This window comes from Drosophila persimilis, unplaced genomic scaffold (genome assembly GCF_003286085.1).
Source record: "Drosophila persimilis strain 14011-0111.01,24,50 unplaced genomic scaffold, DperRS2 tig00000431-arrow-pilon, whole genome shotgun sequence".
NCBI classification, from domain to species: domain Eukaryota; kingdom Metazoa; phylum Arthropoda; class Insecta; order Diptera; family Drosophilidae; genus Drosophila; species Drosophila persimilis.
Window position 1 is genome coordinate 3,464,097 of NW_020825312.1, and position 19,408 is coordinate 3,483,504.

A 19,408-nucleotide genomic window follows, 5' to 3' on the forward strand; every position below is an offset into this window, starting at 1 on the left:
AACGTGTGACTGGGGCTTTTTTTTTGTTTCTGTTTTTGTTTTTCTTCTGTGTGGAAATCTTATCAAACAGCGAATGTTGTGAATGTTGTTTTTGAGGCTTTGGCTGGAAATAAAAATTGCTCGAGATAACAATTTAGGCAAAAGTTTCACCACAATGGAGAAGAGGGTCTATCCCTATCTCTATCTCTCCACTCAGTCAGTTATTCCATTTTAGCCGGGTTCCACTAGAGCTCATCCACATGCCAATCGTTTGGAGTGGCAGGCGGCAAGTGGCCAGTGTGGCCAGAGTCGCTCAGTGGCAAATAAGCTGCACTCTTTCCTGGGCAATACTTCAATATGTGCGAGTATCTTGTTTCAGCACTGGAGGAGGGTAAAAGGGAAGCGGAAGGGAAAGGCTAAGGGTAAGGGAAAGAGTGGGTGTTTGCACTTTGGCAATATCTACTGTACACGAGAGATAGTGGCTCCCTCGATTCCAGATATCACTCGCATGCGAGCATGTCTGTCATTTGATTTTTGTATTTCCATCGCACATATGTACATCCATGATGGATGTATGTACATTGCACATTGTACATATTGGACGGTCGCACTCTTCTGTGGCCTTATCAATACGAACGAACCGAACGACTGCCGTCCTTTTGGGCGATGATAAATTGACTGACAGACTGCTATTCCGGCTCGTCCATTGTCCAGCACTGCCCAGAGGTCAATGTCACTCAAAACAGGGAATTTGAATGGACATTTGACTGATGGAATCACTAAATTTTGGCACCGACTCTGCTTCAAGACCGAAATGGAAGAGAAGGCTCCAAATCCATAAATCAACTATGTTCGATCGACTCGATTATAGGAGTGTATTTTGAGTTTATTGGAATAAGTTTCTCCAAGAATTTCATTTCCAAATTAATTGAAGGAAAAGCTGTTTTCTTTTTTCCGAGATTTTATAGAAATGAATACTCCAAAGGCGATCATTTCTTTGAATTGGTATTCCATTTATTCTTCAAAAAAGTTCTGTATTTTTTTATCTAGAATTCCACTAAATTCATTCGAAAAATGTACAATATTCATAGTCAATTCTCGACGAATTGCTCTGAAAATAAAGGCAAGATAAACTGAAATTTCTTTTGTAATAAATACGATAGCCTCTGAAAGTTGATGGACATATAGAAGGAACAGAGCTCCTATATCTCTAGAGTATGTTGAACTGTGGGGCAAGGCAGGGGAGTGGGAGGGGCATTAGATCAATAAAAACAATTGGCCCAAAAGAAACAATGACTCGATTCTTAATCAAGAAATTTGTTAACACTCTCTTTCGCTCTCTCTCTCTCTATCTCTCTCTCGTTTAGGAGGGCCTAAAGTCCACTGGCCTTGGAATGTATGCCACAAGGGAGACAAAGAGCGCCGCCAAGGCGCAGAAAAAGACCCAAAAGGTGACCAAAAAGCAGCAACAGAAGCAACAGCAGCAGCAGCAACAGCAACAGCAGCAGCAGCAGCAGAACGGCATAAAAATCGGGAATACGACGAGGTCTTCGCCGAATGCCAAGACCCCACCGCAAACCACCACCAACAACAACAATAACAATAATAACATTGTTCCAAACAACAACAAAGATCCGCCAACGGAAACGACAAGCACGGGACAGAAATTCCGGGCACACTACGAGGCAGAGCGAAGGGCCACTGTGGCAGCCACAACGCTGCCATCGCTGCCGGGATACGAGAACGTGGCCAAGATGGAGCGATCCAACAGCTTTTCGCTGCGGACAAAGCTCTCGAAGTTCATCAATCACCTGACGGGCAGCAAGGAGAACCTGTCGCGCACCGAGGAGGATGCAGAGTCCGGCCGTACGCCCTTCACGTTCACGCGCAGCCGCTCCATGATCCTGATGCGTCGCCCCAATCGACGGAGCTTCATTGAGCCGCAGCTGGAGCAGCTGTCGGAGGAGACGGAGAAGTCCGGGGGGGATCTCACCTCGCCCGCCTCTCCGCGCAAGACCTCGATGGCCGAGGAGTCGCCTGTCTTGCTGCGGCGCGGGGAGGTCTCCGGCTCAGTGCGTACGCCCACGCGACGCCAATCGGCGCATCCGATTACCTCCACGCCGCTGGATGAGGTGTCGTCCGCGTCCGCGTCGGCGTCGGTGCCCGTTGTCCAGCGCAAGGCCTCCCTCATGTCGGACAATCCGCAGCTGAACTTCCAGAAGCGGCGCTCCAACACGCTGATCGCCTCCTTCAAAAGCACCTTCAGCGGTCTGGCCGGCGGCGGTGGCGGTGGCAGCGGTGGCAGTGGCATCGGCATCGGCATCGGCGGCAACGAGAAGAAGGACAAGATGAACCCCAAGTGGAGCGCCTCGCTGCAGTCGCTGCAGGCCATCGACAACATGGTGTCCTATGCCAACATGTCCTTCATCGACTACGACAAGTTCAACGGCTACGAGAAGCAGCTCGAGCGGCAGCAGTCGCTCATGAGTCTCGCGGAGCAGCCGCTGCCCGTTGCCACACAGCTGCCACTGCCTGCCACAGCCATGACGCACTCCTCGCACTCGCACTCGCATTCGCATTCGCACTCGCACTCCCCCTCGCCCTCGCTGCCCGTCCCCCTGGTCTCCTCCCTGGAGGAGACGGTGGTCCGGATGGTGGTGATGCGGCGCAATAAACGGGGAAGCAGCACCTCTCTGGCGGCCCGCACCAGCCTGGACACCGACTACGAGCACAATCTCGACAAGGTGCACAACGTCTATCGCGAGAGTCTCGACTCGCGCACCCTGGAGCTCCTGAATCTGCGCTCCCGCAACTCGTTCATCCAGGACCAGCCGCTGCTCTTCGATGCCCTCAATCTGGAGGATGGCTCTGTGGCACGTCGCTGCAAGCTCTGTTCCCAGCGTGTGGCCAGGAGCGGCAGCATGAAGCATCATCATCAGCAGCAGCAGCAGCAGCAGCAGCGAGATGCCGTGGACGGGCGAGGGAATCCAAAGAAACAGGTAAGCGAAATGGGGGGGCATTGAATCATTGAACGTTCCCCGGAAAAGCGCCATAGGAAGTGGGGTCATACGTACAACAATTGAGTCATTGAGGCCTATCGTTGCCCTTCAATTAGTATTATTCATTCGTTGAATGCTGTTTTCCGATTCTATGCATAAATATTCCAAAAATATTCCTTAAAAATCCCTCGAATGGGGCCCAAAAAGTGCATTCTTTTTCCAAGAAAAAACTTGATCAAGGACTTTCCTGCAGAAATTCACCATCTGATTCTCCCTCCCGCCAAAAAGTAGAAGAAATATTTTATATCCTTTGGCATGGTCTTAACTATTTGTATTTGCCAGCTTTTTGTGGTTTTTGTGGTTTTTTTTTTGTGGGTGGGGGGCACAGATTAATTCCGAATCAATAAAAAAAATATTAGAAAAATGTTAGAACAAGTTTTGGCGACAAGAGACCCTTACGAACGTCTGTACTTAACGTAAATCGGTTAATGTATAGTATAGTATAGGTAATCGGCATATGATAAAAAAAATAGTTTGCACTTAAAGCGATCCTAGGGCTTATAGCGGTTAATGCATATGTGGAAATGGTATTCGGCGAGCGCAGGCCCTTTGGAGGGGTGGGGCAGGGTCTGGTCTCTACTGCGTGTAGTCGGTGTCGCCCTTGGAGTAATGGATGCAGGCCAGAACAGTATCCAGCAGATAGAGGGCGCCCTCGATGACGCACAGCGAGCCCATGGCAATGCCGACCTGGCGCTCAGAGTTCACGTACAGGAATCCCTCGTCGGACATGTAACCCTTCCAGTAGTGCAGTGCCACGCCGCCGACGGCTATCCACATGATGCAGCCCACCACGTTCATGATGGTGTCGCAGAGCTCTCTGAAAATCGACAAAAAAACATTCAGGGAATATCTCACAGGCTTCGCTTCGCATTGGCGGAGTTGGCGGCTTACCCCTTGTGCTTGGTGGTGCCGAAGGCATAGGCAATCGTGTGGCAGCCCGTGTAGATCAGGAATCCCACCATTACGCCGGACCCAACAATCTCCGCGTCGGCGCTTTTCTCTTCGTTGAGGTTCCAGGTGCCGCCAATGCCCAGGAATTCGCCGCCATCGCCCCAGCGGTACAGGAAGATGATCACCAGGTTGATGATCTGCGGAGCAAGGGAAGGGGAAGGATGTGGGATGAGGTCACTGTTTGAAGGGTTTTTGCGTGATTCATGGCCATAGCCATAGCCGATGGAGCGGAGTATCCAAACGCGGCGTATGAGTAATATTAATAATAAACCCTGGGCGGCACTGGTGTTGCTGGTGCTGCTGATAAGCGGCTCTTATCAGCAGGCGCTGTGGCTATTGCTCAACATTTTGGCCCTCGTTTGGGAAAATACTCACCAGCTTCAGGGCTTTGATGAAAATAGAACCAATAGTCTCCACCGACACCATTCTGGATGTTTAGTTTCGTTTCGTTTCGTTTCGTTGGCTGGAAAGCAAATGAAATGCGTTATAGAATCGGGATATAGTTATATATATATCGTAGCCCTGCTCTCCCTCTCTCCGTCTCTTTCTCTCTTTCTCTCGGGAATTGCAATCAATCTCTGGACAAAGTCGCACTCACAATCTGTTGCTGTAATTTACACCCACAAACTGATTTGCACTCGCACTCGTATTCGTGTTCGTATCACTGTCGCTTGTCGACTGAATACTGGAACTAAAAAACTGGAACGGAACCCACAGAGCCAGCCGACAAGGAATTTGTGTAGCTTTTGCAATCTGCTGCGGCGTACACACACCCGCGAGATAAGATAAGATACGACGACGGGGCGACGTCGACCACGATAGCAGGTGGGCCGCGATCCGAAGTGGGTTACTAATTGTTCTGTTCGCGGTGCGACGGTGCGATGGTGCGCATGCGCTGGCCCTATCTTATCGGCGGCCCGCTGTGGCTGGCCGCTTTACATCGGCGTCAAGGTGGGGCGGTGGCTGGTGCCACATTAATCATTACGGGCCACAAAGCCACAAAGCTGCAAAATTTTGTGGCACAGCTAGGCCCGGAAACGGCCAGTGCTTGCGTCACCGATGGCTGGTGGTTCTTGGATGAGCCATGGGTCTGGTATGTGGTTCGCTTTGGCTCCCAAAGAGTATCCCACTGCCCTTGACCTTGGGCATTCCGATTGGTGATTGTGGTGGCGCCCCTACCCGCCCACAACAACCGATTGAAGCACACACAGGCTGCCCCACTGCCAGCAATCTGCATTTCAATTAGCTCCGTCAACCCCAGGGGGCAATCGCTCAGAGTCGCTACAAACCCATTGAGACAGACAAACAACAAGGCAAATGATTTCGATAGATTGTCGCATCGTTTTGTATCCCCCGATTCGCCACGATTGCGGCCTCCACACTATAGATGCCGGCAAAGGGTAGAGGATTGTTATTATTATTATTACTGGAATCGTGGAATACATATGAATGTATGCCTGTATGCCTTCTTTCTATCTTTGTTTCGGATGCGAGACGGCGGGAGCTCTGCTGGGGCCATGGCTTGTATCACGTGCCCCGAATGTTGAGTTATATTTATAGATCGTAAATATACAAACATAAATACATCCATCCAGTGGCAGCATCAAAACATGAAAAGTGACATCACACCTTGTCAAGAGGTTCTTTTTTTTATGACCTGTCGTTAAGTGTCTCTTTCGTACACTACAGTCGTTCCGATAAAATATATGTATACAAGGTGTCTTTGCGGTTTATTCGTATATCTGTACATGAATTCATGCGGGGAGTATGGGAAGAGAAATCCAGAGGGAAGGGATGGATAGATGTACATACATTGAAGAGAAGCCCGCTCTATGCACAAGGCTTTCACACGGATCCATTATAGCAGCAGTATCGTTATCAGTAACATAATTACTTATGGAAGGATTTATCTAAATATGGAACTTCCAAGTTTTTGATTGGAAATTCTCGTTGGATACTGGATATTCCCTTCAGGTTACTGAAAGGTTGCATCCCATTCCTTTGCAATGTGCCTAACTATACAACATTTTGGGATGTATCTCGCAGGATGGCATGGAAATGTATCATCATTCGTTGGGCCCTCTTTGGCTGTACTTTCTCTTTCTCCGATCTCGTGACATGCCCTAAAGATGTGCTTCTATATTCGGAATTATCCCCCGCTCCTTCACATTGAATCGACAAAGGAAATCGGGAATGGGAATGGAAATGGGGAGCACTGTACTTGCAGTGGAATTCCACACAGAATCAAGGCCAAAGGTCGGAACGTTCTGTTTCTTAGGCACCGAGAGGAGTCTTTTCATTTTCGAAATTTGTCTCCGCCGCGTCGCCGAGTCACTGCATGAATCACTGCTGTGATGTGATCGCCTGTGCTGTTTGCGCAGAGGGGGATTTGCGGAGGGGGAAACGAGCCGAGAACTGGAACCGGCATGCAACAGACGACACAAACACCAACGTAGCGGCGCAGTCGCAGCTGCGAACGAGAGAGAGAGAGAGAGAGAGAGACGGTGCCGGCCAGCTTTTGTCAGCCGTCACGAAAACCAACGAGTGTCATGCCAGCCAGATATCGACGATCCCTTAAATAACTGTGATTTTTTCCAGCTTAACGCTGCGAAAGTGTTGCTGTAATTGATGGAATTTTCGTAATTTCTACCTACAATGTACTCGCATGCAAATCGCGAATGAGTGTACCTGCTGCTACCATTTTTGGGGGGCACTTAAGATGGCCTTATACGTACGTACATATGTATGTCCCTGGCCGGCGTCAATGAGGTGTGACAGTGTCTCAGATTGGCGCGCAGATTTGGAACTGGCAAAAGGTAACACTAATCCGTAGAGTGAGTCACACAGGGCCCCAGCGAGCACATGTTGGGCACATGGATGGATGGATGGATGAATGGATGGATGGCGCCTCGGTAGAGCTTTTCGATTTTGTTTTGATTACTTCCCACTCGATTCCGCTGGATCTTCTTCGTACACACACACACACACACACACTCTCTCTACCTCTCTCGCTGTGAAGGCAATCAAAGCCGGCAATTTGTTGGAGACAGAGTAGGAGGGGTGGGTTCCGGATTCCGGTCGTTGTTGCTTTTATGAATGAAAGTTTCGTTTGTTTACTTTTCGCTGCACGCGCTCCGCTCCGCTCCGAGAGTGTGCGCGTCGGCTGTGGAAAGCTCTCACTCTCTCGGAGAGAGAGAGATAGTACACGAAAGAAAGTGAGAGAGAGCGAGTGGTTGAGAGGGAGATGGCAAGTGAGCGAGAGAGAGAGAGATAGCCAAAAGTGTAAGCGAGTAACAGAGCATGATGCTTATCACTCGAAATTCCAAAACATACATAATAAAGGAAGAGGCGAAAGAATAACTGCGCCTCCATCCATCCGTACATATGTATATGCAGCTCTGCCATCCTCTGATAGATCCCAGCTAGAACACCCTATGCATCGAGAACTATTCGAAATAAAGCTGAAAATTGTGGGAGATTTTATTTTGCATTGACTTTTGCGTCCGTTATGGTGGGGTGATGGGTGGATGGGTGGCTGTTTGGCTATGATATTCCCCTCTCTTTCGCTAAGGAGACGGCCGACTCGTCATTCTTATCAGGCGCGCGAGTGTTGTCGTTGTCTCGGCTTTCGTTACGCTTTTTGGCCTTTCCATTCGTCCTTTAAACGAGCGGACGGCGCCAAAGTCGCGTCAGTTCGCTGCCAGCCGTCGCCCAGCGAACGACCCTTGGGAGTGGAGCAACCTCCCTTCGATTTTCGAGAGTCCTGTCCGCGTCCACGTCCACGTCCACGTTCACGGTTCGGTTTCGGTCTTTGTCGAGCGCCACTCTGCGCCCTTCTGCCAGTGTCGTAGTGACGTCGCGGGGCCCTTTCGCTGGTAGCTAGATAGCCAGGGTGCACTGTACCAGTGCACAGGTGCCGCCGGTGAATGTCAGATCTCGCAGTCGAGTAAACCAAACAAATCAATTTGAATATGTCCGACACTGGATGCAGCAGATGCGAGGCCAAACAAGAGCTCTGGCTCCTGTGATTGTTTGTCGAATAAAGTGAGTTTTTGAAATCCTAGACGATTCGATTGACTTCATTTCAAGCCGAAAGCCCAGTCTAATGATGAAAAGGGATTAAGGAGTTTGCAAAAGTTAAACATATTCATGCCACTGCCACGGCATTGTTTTTTTGTCCTAGTTTTAAAATTTGTTCTGCAGTGAATCTATTTTTTTTAAGTTTAATAATTTGTATTAAGAGTGTATTAAAATATAACACAACCATAAGATTCAAAAAGAAATGTGTTACCACGTTTGGTAGTACTTTTGTGCCTGTTTTTTTTTGGATATCTAACGGTAAACATACTGCTAGACGACTGCTAGACGGTCGAAAGTCTGGACTCGGCTCTGACCAGCCATTTCCCTACGAAAAGTGCCAAAAATGTCATCCCAAAACTAGCCAAATGATTAATTAATAAAGGATCGTGTAAATTGAAACGTGTATGATACGAAATCATTAAGAATAAATTTAATTTCAATTGCAGATATATTTTAGTCGAAATTAGAGGTTTAAAATAGCACAAAATCCGTCTTGCACGTACATTTATTATGGCAATAAAATGTTAATTAAATGCTTTAATTATTTGCTTTGAGATTTAAAATTTGAAAAGTAAATACTCTTGGGGTCAGGGGGCGGGCCAATTAGCAAAAACGTTCTAAACCGCAAAATTCCTTTCGTTTGGCAACATTCGGTTTCGTTTTTGTGGTTTTCTTTACAGATTCATACAGAACCCTTTTCTTCCCATACCAGGGATTCGGAGACCTGTTCCTTGGCTGCTTCTTCGCATACCAGGGACTCAGAGCACCGATTCCTTCGATGTTTCCGTGAAGCAGAGGCGGCGGCAGAGATCTCAGTAAATATGTAATGGCAAAACTATTATTTTGGGGCATGTAGCACTCCGTGCAGTCCTTTTATTGGAAACAAGAGCAGTGCAGGATCTGCAGCAGGAGTGGGTGCTGGGTGGCTTCTGTCCTTTGCTCTTAGAGCTCTCAAATATGCATAAACTAATTTCGGCTTATGCAACATTCTTTTCGGCACAGCGCCCCCGCGGCACTTCTGCTGCCTCCTGCCTGCTGCCTCCTGCCTGCTGCCTCCAGCCTACTGCCTCCTGCCTCCTGCCTCCTGCTGTAATATTCATTACCTAGCTGGCCCATATGTGCCGTGTGCCGTGTGCCGTCTGACGTCTGCCGAGAGCCGTTTTGGGCATCCTCCTCCCGCCCCTGAACCGATGAAACATTTAAATGCTAATAAATTTCGTTTACGAGGCAGATCTGAGCCGGACAACACGGTGGGACGGCTCATAAGAGAGACAGGTCTCCGCCGATGACGTCCGCGCTCCGCTCCTTCCACTCCGTTGCAGAAAGAAGGTGCAAAGTCAGAGGCGAGCTTCAGGCTCCACGAATGCCCTGCCGAAGAAGTGGTCACATCAAATGATTTATGGCTGCCAGGGCCCTACGTCGCCGTCGCCGTCTCCGGCTCTGAAACTCTCCCATCCGGTGGTCATCCGTTGTTTGTGCTCCCTTTTGAAGCGGTGGGGAGGGATGGGTGTGTGGGGGGGGGGGGACACACACAAATAGCTTGAGGAATTTACGGATGCTTTGGATGCCGGCTGTGGCTCGTGAATATTTGGTGGATGCCACAACAGTGCGTCATAAATCAATTTTAATGTGAAAAATATTGCCGCATGCCTTTTCGGGGGGAATTTTTCATAAGCAAACAACAGAATTTTGAGAGGAATTCGGGAAGCGGGAAGCGGGAATTCCTTGTCCATTCGATGGGGGAGCACGCCACATGTGACACCTCGAATCCATTGAAGAATTTTCATGTTTATCCATCGATTTAAGGATCTGCTGTTTAGCCTTAGATATCCTTTGGGTCTCCTCTTCTTGAAGGCTCCATTAGTTTTGCCATTAAAGGGAATTACCTGAACATTTTTAATTCCCTTTCATGGCCTGTGGCCTCTGTTTTATTTCAGGTAACTCCCCCCTCCACCTCCCCCACCTCCTTTTTCTCCTCTGATTTCCTTTTAAGAATAAAACGTGCAATTTGTTTTGAACGTAAGTTTTAAGACCTTAAAATTATCTCTGTTTATTTATGGGGCGGAATTCCCTCTAAGGATAACAGCGAGAGAACGCACAGAACTTTGTGCAAAACTTTACAACGAATCCCACAGCCAGAGGAGGCTGCCTTTGAACAGTTTTATTTCTGTTTTTGATACCCTGTAATTGGTGTTCGCGTGGAGTATGCGACGATGCGAGTGGAGCGACGATAGACCGTAGGCCAATGCTGCCGTGTGTTTACCCTATAATATTTTACAAAATATCGCATTTCATTTAGTTTTTCCACTCGCATTTTGGCGAGTGTGCAGGGGGCTTGCCCCCTATAGAGAAACCAGAGGCGGAGGGTATGCCAGAGTCCTGGTATCCTTTCCTGTCCAAATATCTGGCCAACAAGTTACCTTTTTGAAGGCAACAAACGAACCTTTAAAGAACGGTTGCCAATGCGAGAATATGAAAATATTATCATCACTTTTGTGTCTCTGTTGTATCCATAGAATCCACCACATTTGAAATTGTTGTCCTGGCTCTTTTCTGGCATGAAGCTTTGAGTATTTTTCAGGAATAAAATAATTTACATTCCTGCGAGTCGTGCCAGAAACAGTAGGAAAGAAAGGACATTCCTTCTGCACACATGTACATACATATACTCTCCCTCTTCCTCTCTCTCTGAAGTGGGGTTCCTTCATGGGAAAGCTTAAAGAACATCTATTTCGTGTTGACTTTAAAGTATTTCGCATCGTGGGGCACCGCAGGAGGGGCAGGAGCAAACAGAGAGACACACAATGGGGCGAAGGCGGCAGGCGGCTGGCGGCAGGCGGCAGGCGGCAGGCGGTGGAGTGCCAAAAAACCAATTTTGGTCATTATCCGAGACCATAAATCAAAGTCCTTGCAATTAGCGGCGAAGGTAGAAGTCCATTTTAAAATGAATTAAAACCAAAAAGCAAATCCGCAAAACGAACCGCACGGAAAACCGCACGGACACCGGAACGGCAGATGGGTATTGAACGATGGATGGGTATCCGGTGGAATGGTGATGGCCGGGACACAAGTGGACACAGATGGACGCATGGCCAAGTCATCTGCGTGACTGGCAAAGTGGCAAGGCTTATGGACCAGCCCTGGACGGATGTGGCATCCACAGTGACTCTGATTGCCGCTGCCGCTGCTGCTGCTGCTGCTGCTGACAGATTGAGAGACAGAGCGGCAAAAACCATGGAATCTCCTTGTCTGAATGAATCAATGAATGAGCGAGTCAATGAATGAACGAATGAATGAATGTTCATTTCGAGTCATTCAATTATCGAACGGCATCGTCAACGGCTACCCCTGCCCCTCCCCCTCCCCCACTAGCCCTCTGTCGATTATCTTCCATTTATAATGGCGATTGGTGGGGGTGGGAGAGCCCCAGTGTCTGTTGGGGATTTGAAGTCTAGTTTTAATCAATCAATAAATTACGTCGAGCCGCCTGCCCTCCTCCTCGGATGGGAAGGATGGGTGCGTCAGGGACATAGATTTCGTGTTCGCTGAATGCGAAGTGATTTATGCAGGTATTGGGACGTCGTCGCCGCCACTCTCCCGTAATTACTGCCGCCAGTTCTTTCCAGTTCATTCCAATCCGATCCTGTCCTGTCCTGTCCTGTCCTGCCCTGTCCTGCCATGTCCTGGCCGGTGTGTGGTGCGGTCTGTCGGTGTCTCTTAATTTGATTTGTGTCATGGGTGCGGCTGGCGATGCAGGTTCGGTTCGCCAGGAGATGGGTGCGTGGAGGTGTGGCCTCCTCTGGACAATGGACACTGATTGCGCTTCGTCTCGCTCCCACTCTCCCTGTCTGTTTCCCTTTCCCGAAGGGGTGTTGCATAGTTTGGGGCCTCTAAAGGGAGAAGAATCCGAAATCTTTCACATCTTAAGATCCCTAACGAAAAAAGGGTACGGCATGGGGGCATCACTTTCGTTTTAAAATTCAGGAGGGGAATGCTGCTGGTCGTTCCGCTTTCTGTTTTGAAAACAAAAAAACTCTCTCCGGCCCTCAATTAGCATTCCCTGAAATCCGATAATGTCTGCCAGGGGTGAAGGGGGGGGTCTCCCCGAGGGTCGCAACGTCAACAAGTCGCGCCACTAATTAGCATTAGATGTGGATCAAGGATCAACAAGCGACACGGACAGAGTGCGAGGACGAGGGAGACGAAGATGAAGCGCAGCGGAGGAGCGTCTAAAATTTAATTTTCGAACGAGCCAAGCGGATGAAATGTCTGCTGGTCGGTCGTTTTTGGGGCTCTCAAGGCTCCTCTGCCGCTGCCCCGAGGAGTTGGCAAGGCCACGCCTGCCCCCTGCGGCCCGTCGTCTGGGCCCCGTATTGGGGTCAGGTCAATTTATGGGGGACAGCGCTTGACCCGGGCCGCATGCCACATGTCTGAAGAGGGGGGAGGGTTATCAGGGTATCAGGGTATCAGCAAATTATTTAGCAAATGGACTTCAAGGCAGCTTTTCCTTTGTTCTAAATGTTTGCTTTGAAACGGAAACTGAATTTGAGTGGCGGCATATCTCCGAGGTCCGTGCTCCGTTTTTGCGGCAGACAAGAAGGGATAACCGCAAAATGTCCAACCCCTTGGGGGGGGGGGAAGGGCCAAGCATGCGTCACTTTCCGCTCACTTAATGAAACGACGCGTCCCCCAAAAAAATACCCAGAGAAAATCCCAGTAATGTCTCGCTGCTGCTTGACACGCAAGCAATTCTGTGAAAAGTTTAACCGAGGAAGTTTACTACGGAACGACTTCCGGGAAATACACTGGACAAAAATACCCACAAAGATACGCAAGACACAAGCCAGAAGACGGAAATCTGTCTTCCATTATCTGTCTATAATATTTATTGGATATTCCTGCATCAGAACTCTGCACTGGTGTTTGCCTTTTTCTTTCAGTGTACATATGCATAGGTTTTGACGAGAGTCCTCAATGTGGTGGGCCGGCCAAGCGCCGCCTCCCGGTTGATCCTTTCATCTGGCAATTCTCAGATTGTTGTAAATAATTGCCAGCACTTGAGAGCGAGCCCGTCCCTTGTTCCCTATCCGGCAGGACCTTGAAAGTAGGTGAAACTGGGCGAAACTGGGGCAAGGAATGGGGGGGATGGGTGTCTGCTGGCCGCCACAGAGGCTCAGACCGAGGCCGAGACCGAGGCTGAGGCTGTGGCTGTGGCATGTGTCGCCATTAACACAGTTGTGTGCTCGGAGGGACCTCTGAAACGGAAACCGGCAGAGCTCTCAGCTCTGTTCTCGGGGCCCCACAAAGGGAAATAATGGAATAATGGAAATCAAATGTTAAACTGCTGGCAAAAGGAAATAAAGAGCAATTTGCTTGAATAAATATTTAGAAGAGTGTGCTCTCAAGTGGGATGTGGACGGACGAGGATGTGGACGGACAATGCCAGCAAGTCAATGCCTGTATGGAGAGAGCATGGTAATTCCAAGGACTGCCTGCCACATCCGCTCTTCCATCCGTTAATTGCGACCACACACACACACACACAAAGAGGGAGAAAGGGATCGAGAGGGGGGGAGGAGCTACAATTACAATTGATTAATCCTGGGAAAAAGCACTTGACACAGCATAGAAAACGAAGGGGAATGGCTCCCTCCCCCTGCTCCTGCCCCTCCAGTAAAACATACACAAACGAGAATGTCATTAAAAGTTTCCAAAATGTTGTCAAGTGCCCAAAGACGAAACTCAAACATACTTCACGAGACTCCACATATTTATATGTGCGTGTGCGTGTGTGTGTGCGTGTGCGTGTCCTTATACGAATTGTACTTACCTTCTACGTAGGAAGACCCACTCGAAGCACAAAGGACACACACACAGCACAGCACAGCACAGCCCATCGCATCACCTCGCATCTCCCAGGGACTCCCATTTCCCATTGTTATGAAATTAAATACTTGTCGAAAACAAGTGGGAGCCATAAATATATTGGCCAGCACGACTATGGCATACCCGCTAGTGGCTCTCTCTCTCTCTCTCTCTCTCTCTCAGTGTGGCTAAGCAGTAAAGGACGAACGTTTCATGTCACTTATCTGCCGATTATCTATTTATTTGAAGGCACAACCTCCAGGTAGCATAAAGAACCACTCTCTAGGGCGAAGAGAGAGAGGTTCTTTCCTCTCTTTTCCAGTGTGGCTAAGCACTAAAGGGTGTGCTCGTGTCTTCCGATCATCGAAGGAGACCAAGGGTCTCCCGCAACATAAAGATCTACTCTCTCGCAGAGTAGCTCTCCAGCTTTTTGAGGCATCATCCGTTGGCATCTCTGCCATTACAAATGCACTCACAATTCCAATAACCTGATAAATAGTGCTGACGTTTCCACTCCGCCCACGTATTCAGATGTTAATTGGTTGCGACATTCAATTGATAGCTGGACAAATCGAATAATTACATGGATCCAGGTACATGGTAGCCCTTGCAGCCGCTGCAGTGTTCCGCTTGCGGAACAATCCCCTCGGGTCCAATCGATAATCATGGCTCCCGCTTTGCCCCGTCCCCAGGGCTCGTCATCCGAATGGGAAACTTTGTGATTTCATAACCTTATATATACATCATGCATGAGGCGGCAGGAATTTGCCATTAATTAGTCTGCAGGTGTTGTGGCGGTGGCGATGGCGATGGCGGACTGCGGACTCCGGAGGAGCACCAGGAACAGGTGGTGAGTGTGTGTGTGTGTGTGTGTGTGTGTGTGTGTAGGGGGGTGGCTGGTAGTCTGCTCATAAAAATTGGCAAACAAAGGCAACTTTTTCGCCGAAGGACGAGCCGCGGAGCAGCACGACTGTGCGTGAGAGCAAGTGTGTGTGGCGCAGGGTTCGGGGCACGATTTACGTAAATTTTTATTACAATAATAACGCCGAATGACGGGAACGACCCTCCACCGACAGCGCGAAATATACTTAATGAAAGAAAACCACAGCGATCGATTTGTGTATTGGCCATCCCCCCTGCCCCTTGCCCCTTGCCCCATGCCCCATCCAAGTGGGTGGGGACTGCACGACGAACCCTAATGATGACACATTCAAACGGGAGGCAGGCACCCCATCTAGGCCGCGGCACCGGTTGTCGGAGCATTTCCCAAATGACGTAAGAAGTTGCGAAAGGACGACACCTCGCCAAAAACTGTGGCACGGATCAATAATCGATGTGTAAAAAGTCGGTTAATGTGAATGTGTCTATGTCCATGACTATGCTGTGTGTGTGTGTGTGTGTGTGTGTGGGTGCTTGTGGAATGGAAGGACCTCATTAAGAGTGCTGCAAGGATTTACTTACACCTTCAATGGACTCGCACTTTGGTAATTGCATGGAAAGGCGGAGGATTCCCTGCAGAAATCTTGTAGGAAGCCGTGCTCTCGCTCTCCCTCTATCCCAGTGTGGCTTAACCCTCACAGAGTATTACAAACTTTGGGAATAGATCTCAACATTTTAGTTACTTCAATCTCAAGTCAAGGTCTCAGCTTTTTGTGGGAAATATTCATTTCCTTTCACCTTTAAATTGCCATAAATTTCCATCAAGGGTATTTCAATCTGGTACCGAAACTGGTTTGTTTGGAGAGATTCTACAGGGAAAAACATTGCAGATTTGTCCATCATTCGGATGCACGACTTTCTATCGTACTCCCGCCCAAATGTTGGCCAATTTTCTTCAATGGAAATCGGCTTAAAGGCCAATTAAAGCCGTCTTGCCAGCAGAGGCCTATCCCTGGCATGAAAGAGCAGGGTCCTTTAAAGGCAATAAGCTCATTAGAGATGTGTGTGTGTATTGCTTAGACAAAAGCCGCCACTTGGTTTAACCACAGGCTTACGTATGTCTGCTCGTTTCGTACGCTTCTCAGGTGCGAATTAGACACGAAATTTATGTTGAAATCATTTGATTTGTGAGTATTTTGGCAAACTTTGAGTTTGCACATAATTCATTAAGTCCCCTGTCCTTCGTCCTTTGTATGCGTGTGTGTGTGTGCTGTCAAAGCCAGCAGCGAAAACTAAATGCGGCCTAAGCCCCTCGCAAGTTTTCGGGCCTGTCTCTCTGTCTGTCTGTCTGTCTGTCACATGTGTGTGTGTGTGTGTGTGTGTCAATGTACGTGTCAAATGCGAATCCCAGTTCGTGAATCCCAGTTTTGGGCCCTGGACAGCAATCACTGAGTCATGCCAGGCCGTGTCCAGGTTGCAGGAGAGAAGGATGCGAGGGTATGGAATGGAATTAATTTGATATATCGGAGTGGCTTTGACCCCTCCACCGGATTTGATATGGGGGTTGGTGGCAGCAGCAGCAGCAGCAGCAGCAGCAGCAGCAATGACAAGAAATTAACTCAAAAATTTGCCATTCCTGGAGCCAGAGACTGTGGGGACTGTGGGGACTGGGAAGCGGGGACAATTCTTGAGAATGTCAGTGCCATTCACGTATGTAGGTACTAGCTCCTCCTGGAGGCAAAATGGCGTTTATGTGTTTGCGTGTCAGCTATCGTGTCCCTGTCTCCCGGTGGCTGTCGACTGGGAGCAGTGGTGGCCATGTTGCATGTCCACCTGACATGGGGCAGACATTAGCAACAATGTCCCCCGTACACGTATCCCCAGCTAAATGTGTGTCGAATTTGCTTTGCAACAAAGTATTAGGCAAACAAGTGCAACTGCAACTGCCACTCCCACTCCCACTCCCACTCCGACTGCAGGGCGGCTTACACGGCTCCCTGTGTACACTGTACAGTGTCCCAGTAATCAATTCTGCTCAGGGCTGTCCCCATTTCTCGGGGATCTTGTGTAAATATGTCGAATATTTCAAGGATCGACTAAGAGCACATCCAATGACAGCCGAATCCCAGTCACAAACTGTTTTGGGGGATCCTCCAAGGGCTCTTAACATACAGTTTCCCATAAGCCAGGTGCTCAAACACCGATTACTGGGACACCGAGTTCGTGGAAAATTTTGTTGATACCAGAAATAATGCCACTCTCCAAAGGGGGAAATTAATGCCAAAAGATAGTTATCCTCGTGTGGGAACCACGCCATACGCGAGGGCTTGCGCCCTTTTCTGAAATGATTGCAACTTTTGCAACACACGCAGGGCAGGGCGGGGCGGGGCAGAGGGGTCAGTGTGTGGGGGACAGAGGCACAGGCACAAATTTGTCCGAGTGGTGCCTGCTGCCCCACAATAATCGACAACGTCGGCGGAGCGGAGTGGAGCGGAGCGGAGTGGAGCGGAGCGGAATGGTGAATGGAAAATGAAGAATGAAGTCAGACACCACTTGTGCCTTTGTGGCAGTTTCTGGACCTTCCGTTCGACCAGACCGGACCGGACCGGGCCGGCGCTCGCTCGTCCTTATGGCTTATCAAACGCCAATCAAAATGGCTCCTCTGGTATATAAAAAAGCAAAAAAAAAAAAAAAAAAGGGACGTAGGAGCCAGAGCCAGAGCGGGACGTGGCGTGGCGTTGCCCAGAGAGTGGCAGATGCCACGTGTCAGGCTATTTAGCATGGAAATTCGCTTTGTTACGACTACTATAACCAGGACACAATGCTGCATAGTGACCCGACCCGACCCGATCCGACCCCATTCACAGGTTACATAAAGACTTCAAGGTAACCCCAACAGCAGAGCAGCAGAGCAGCTGAACAGCAGAACAGCAGAACCATGGAACAGAACACGCAAACGAAGCATTTAAATCGATTTCACCCGCGAATAAGAGCGCGCGGGACTCGACGGCAGGCAGGCGTCCATCGAGGCAGCGCCCGCAGTGTCTTGCCCCACGAGCAAAACACTTGCCAAACGGGCGCATAGCCACTGCAAATTTATCTGACTCAGACTTAGACTCTGACTCTCACTCTGACTCTGACTCTGTTCTGCCCCCGTAATTTATAGAGCTTCGAGAGCTCCAAGTGGCCAGAGCTGGAGCACTCCTCCTTGCAAAGGTGCATGTGCTGGAAATGGGGTCTCGTCTTCAGCGTGCTTCATTTGCAAACACATTGCGGCCCAGTTTCGGCCGAATAACATCGATAAAACGAATAATGCGAATATGAACTAGGTTCTGCTCTGAAACTTTTCAAGCCACTTGGATGATGGCCAAGATATCTGCACTCCCAGAGAAATGCCTGATCCCAGCCCTCGAGGCTGGCAGGGATTTCTCTGATAAACTTTCGATTTGGCAATATTTTGTTAGGTTTTCGAAAAGTTGAAATTTATTTAAACAATATTTATCGATTCGGGACATACATCCATTTTCGTTGAGCCTCGACAGCAGCGCTAGGTCCCGAAACCTGCCTGAACCATGGAAAATATGAGTGTTTGCCGAAAAATTTCAACTCTCCTCCTAACCCATTGCCAGCCGACTTGCCCCACACCCCCGCACGGCCATCCATGGGGTTCATTCAATTGCCAAACGATTATCTCCGGCCTCATCAAACACATTGGCAGTGGCTGGGGCTGGGGCTGGGGCTGGGGCTGGGGCTGGGCCAGAGCATCCCTGACATCGGATCCGGGTTCGTTCCGTCTGACGTCGGGGATGCGGCCTGCCTGCAAATGAGCATCGCCGCCGCCTTGTTTGCGGTTCGCCCGTAGATCTACGGACTCTACGGGGGAATTTGTATGCCGGCGGGCGTACTCAATCTTTGCTCTTTTGTGGGTCTGTGCGGTGTGCAGGCGGTGTGTGCACTCGACTGGATATCGAATGGGGAGTGTGGAGTGGGGAGTGGCGAGGCGGGCTATCCGCATCCATTGGGGGGGCATGGCTAGCGATGCCACAAACTATTTCAGGTGCCTAATCGCATTCTGACAGTTCTGAAAACAGTTTTCACTCGATGGGGGCCAACTCCCGGGCCCAACGCATCCAAGGGATATCTGCACCACAGAGAAAGCCAAAGCCAAAGCCGAATTCGAAGCCGAAGCCGAAGCCAAGTGCCGAATCTGGCAAACAAACAGCCGCATTGTCATTGAAATGTTGGCAGGACTTTTTGTCTCTCTGTTCCTTTTGTAGGTTGGCTTTATCGTAGTTTTTCTGTTTTTTCTTTACTTTCGAGAATTCTATTTTCCTTTTTTTTTTTGTGAGGGGCGGGAAGGGGGGGGTGGGGCACTCCCCAGTGCCTTTGCTCCATCAGAATCTATGTAGCTGTCATCGGGAGCCACACACTGATCCAGGCGAGGCTTTCGTTCGAGTTGGGGAGGCAAGGCACATCGGGAACTATAAATCAACAAATTTGACAGCAAAATGTGCAAAGTGGTAAACAAAAACTGGCATCGGAAGCAGTTGCAGCCAAGGACAATGAAGGCAGAAGGACTGGAGCTGCTGCTGCTG

At 49.3% G+C, this 19,408-nt stretch overlaps 2 protein-coding genes across 3 annotated transcripts in view; one reads left to right on the top strand and one right to left on the bottom strand.

Moving 5' to 3' along the window:
* LOC6595997 overlaps positions 1 to 19,408 on the top strand; it is a 41,411-nt gene that overhangs the window by 3,777 nt on the left and 18,226 nt on the right. For both annotated transcript variants that reach the window (XM_026989495.1, XM_026989496.1), the window contains exon 3: positions 1,347 to 2,978. In XM_026989495.1, coding sequence (XP_026845296.1) covers positions 1,374 to 2,978 — 1,605 coding nt within the window. In that variant the 5' untranslated portion in view covers positions 1,347 to 1,373. The remainder of the gene's footprint in view (positions 1 to 1,346; positions 2,979 to 19,408) is intronic.
* Positions 3,283 to 4,669, bottom strand: LOC6595998 (protein snakeskin). Its single transcript, XM_002020983.2, has 4 exons — positions 4,588 to 4,669; positions 4,365 to 4,452; positions 3,930 to 4,126; positions 3,283 to 3,855 (listed from the first exon to the last, which is right to left on the bottom strand). The coding sequence occupies exons 2-4, from the start codon at positions 4,413 to 4,415 to the stop codon at positions 3,615 to 3,617; spliced, it is 489 nt and encodes a 162-aa protein (XP_002021019.1). The 5' UTR covers positions 4,416 to 4,452; positions 4,588 to 4,669; the 3' UTR covers positions 3,283 to 3,614.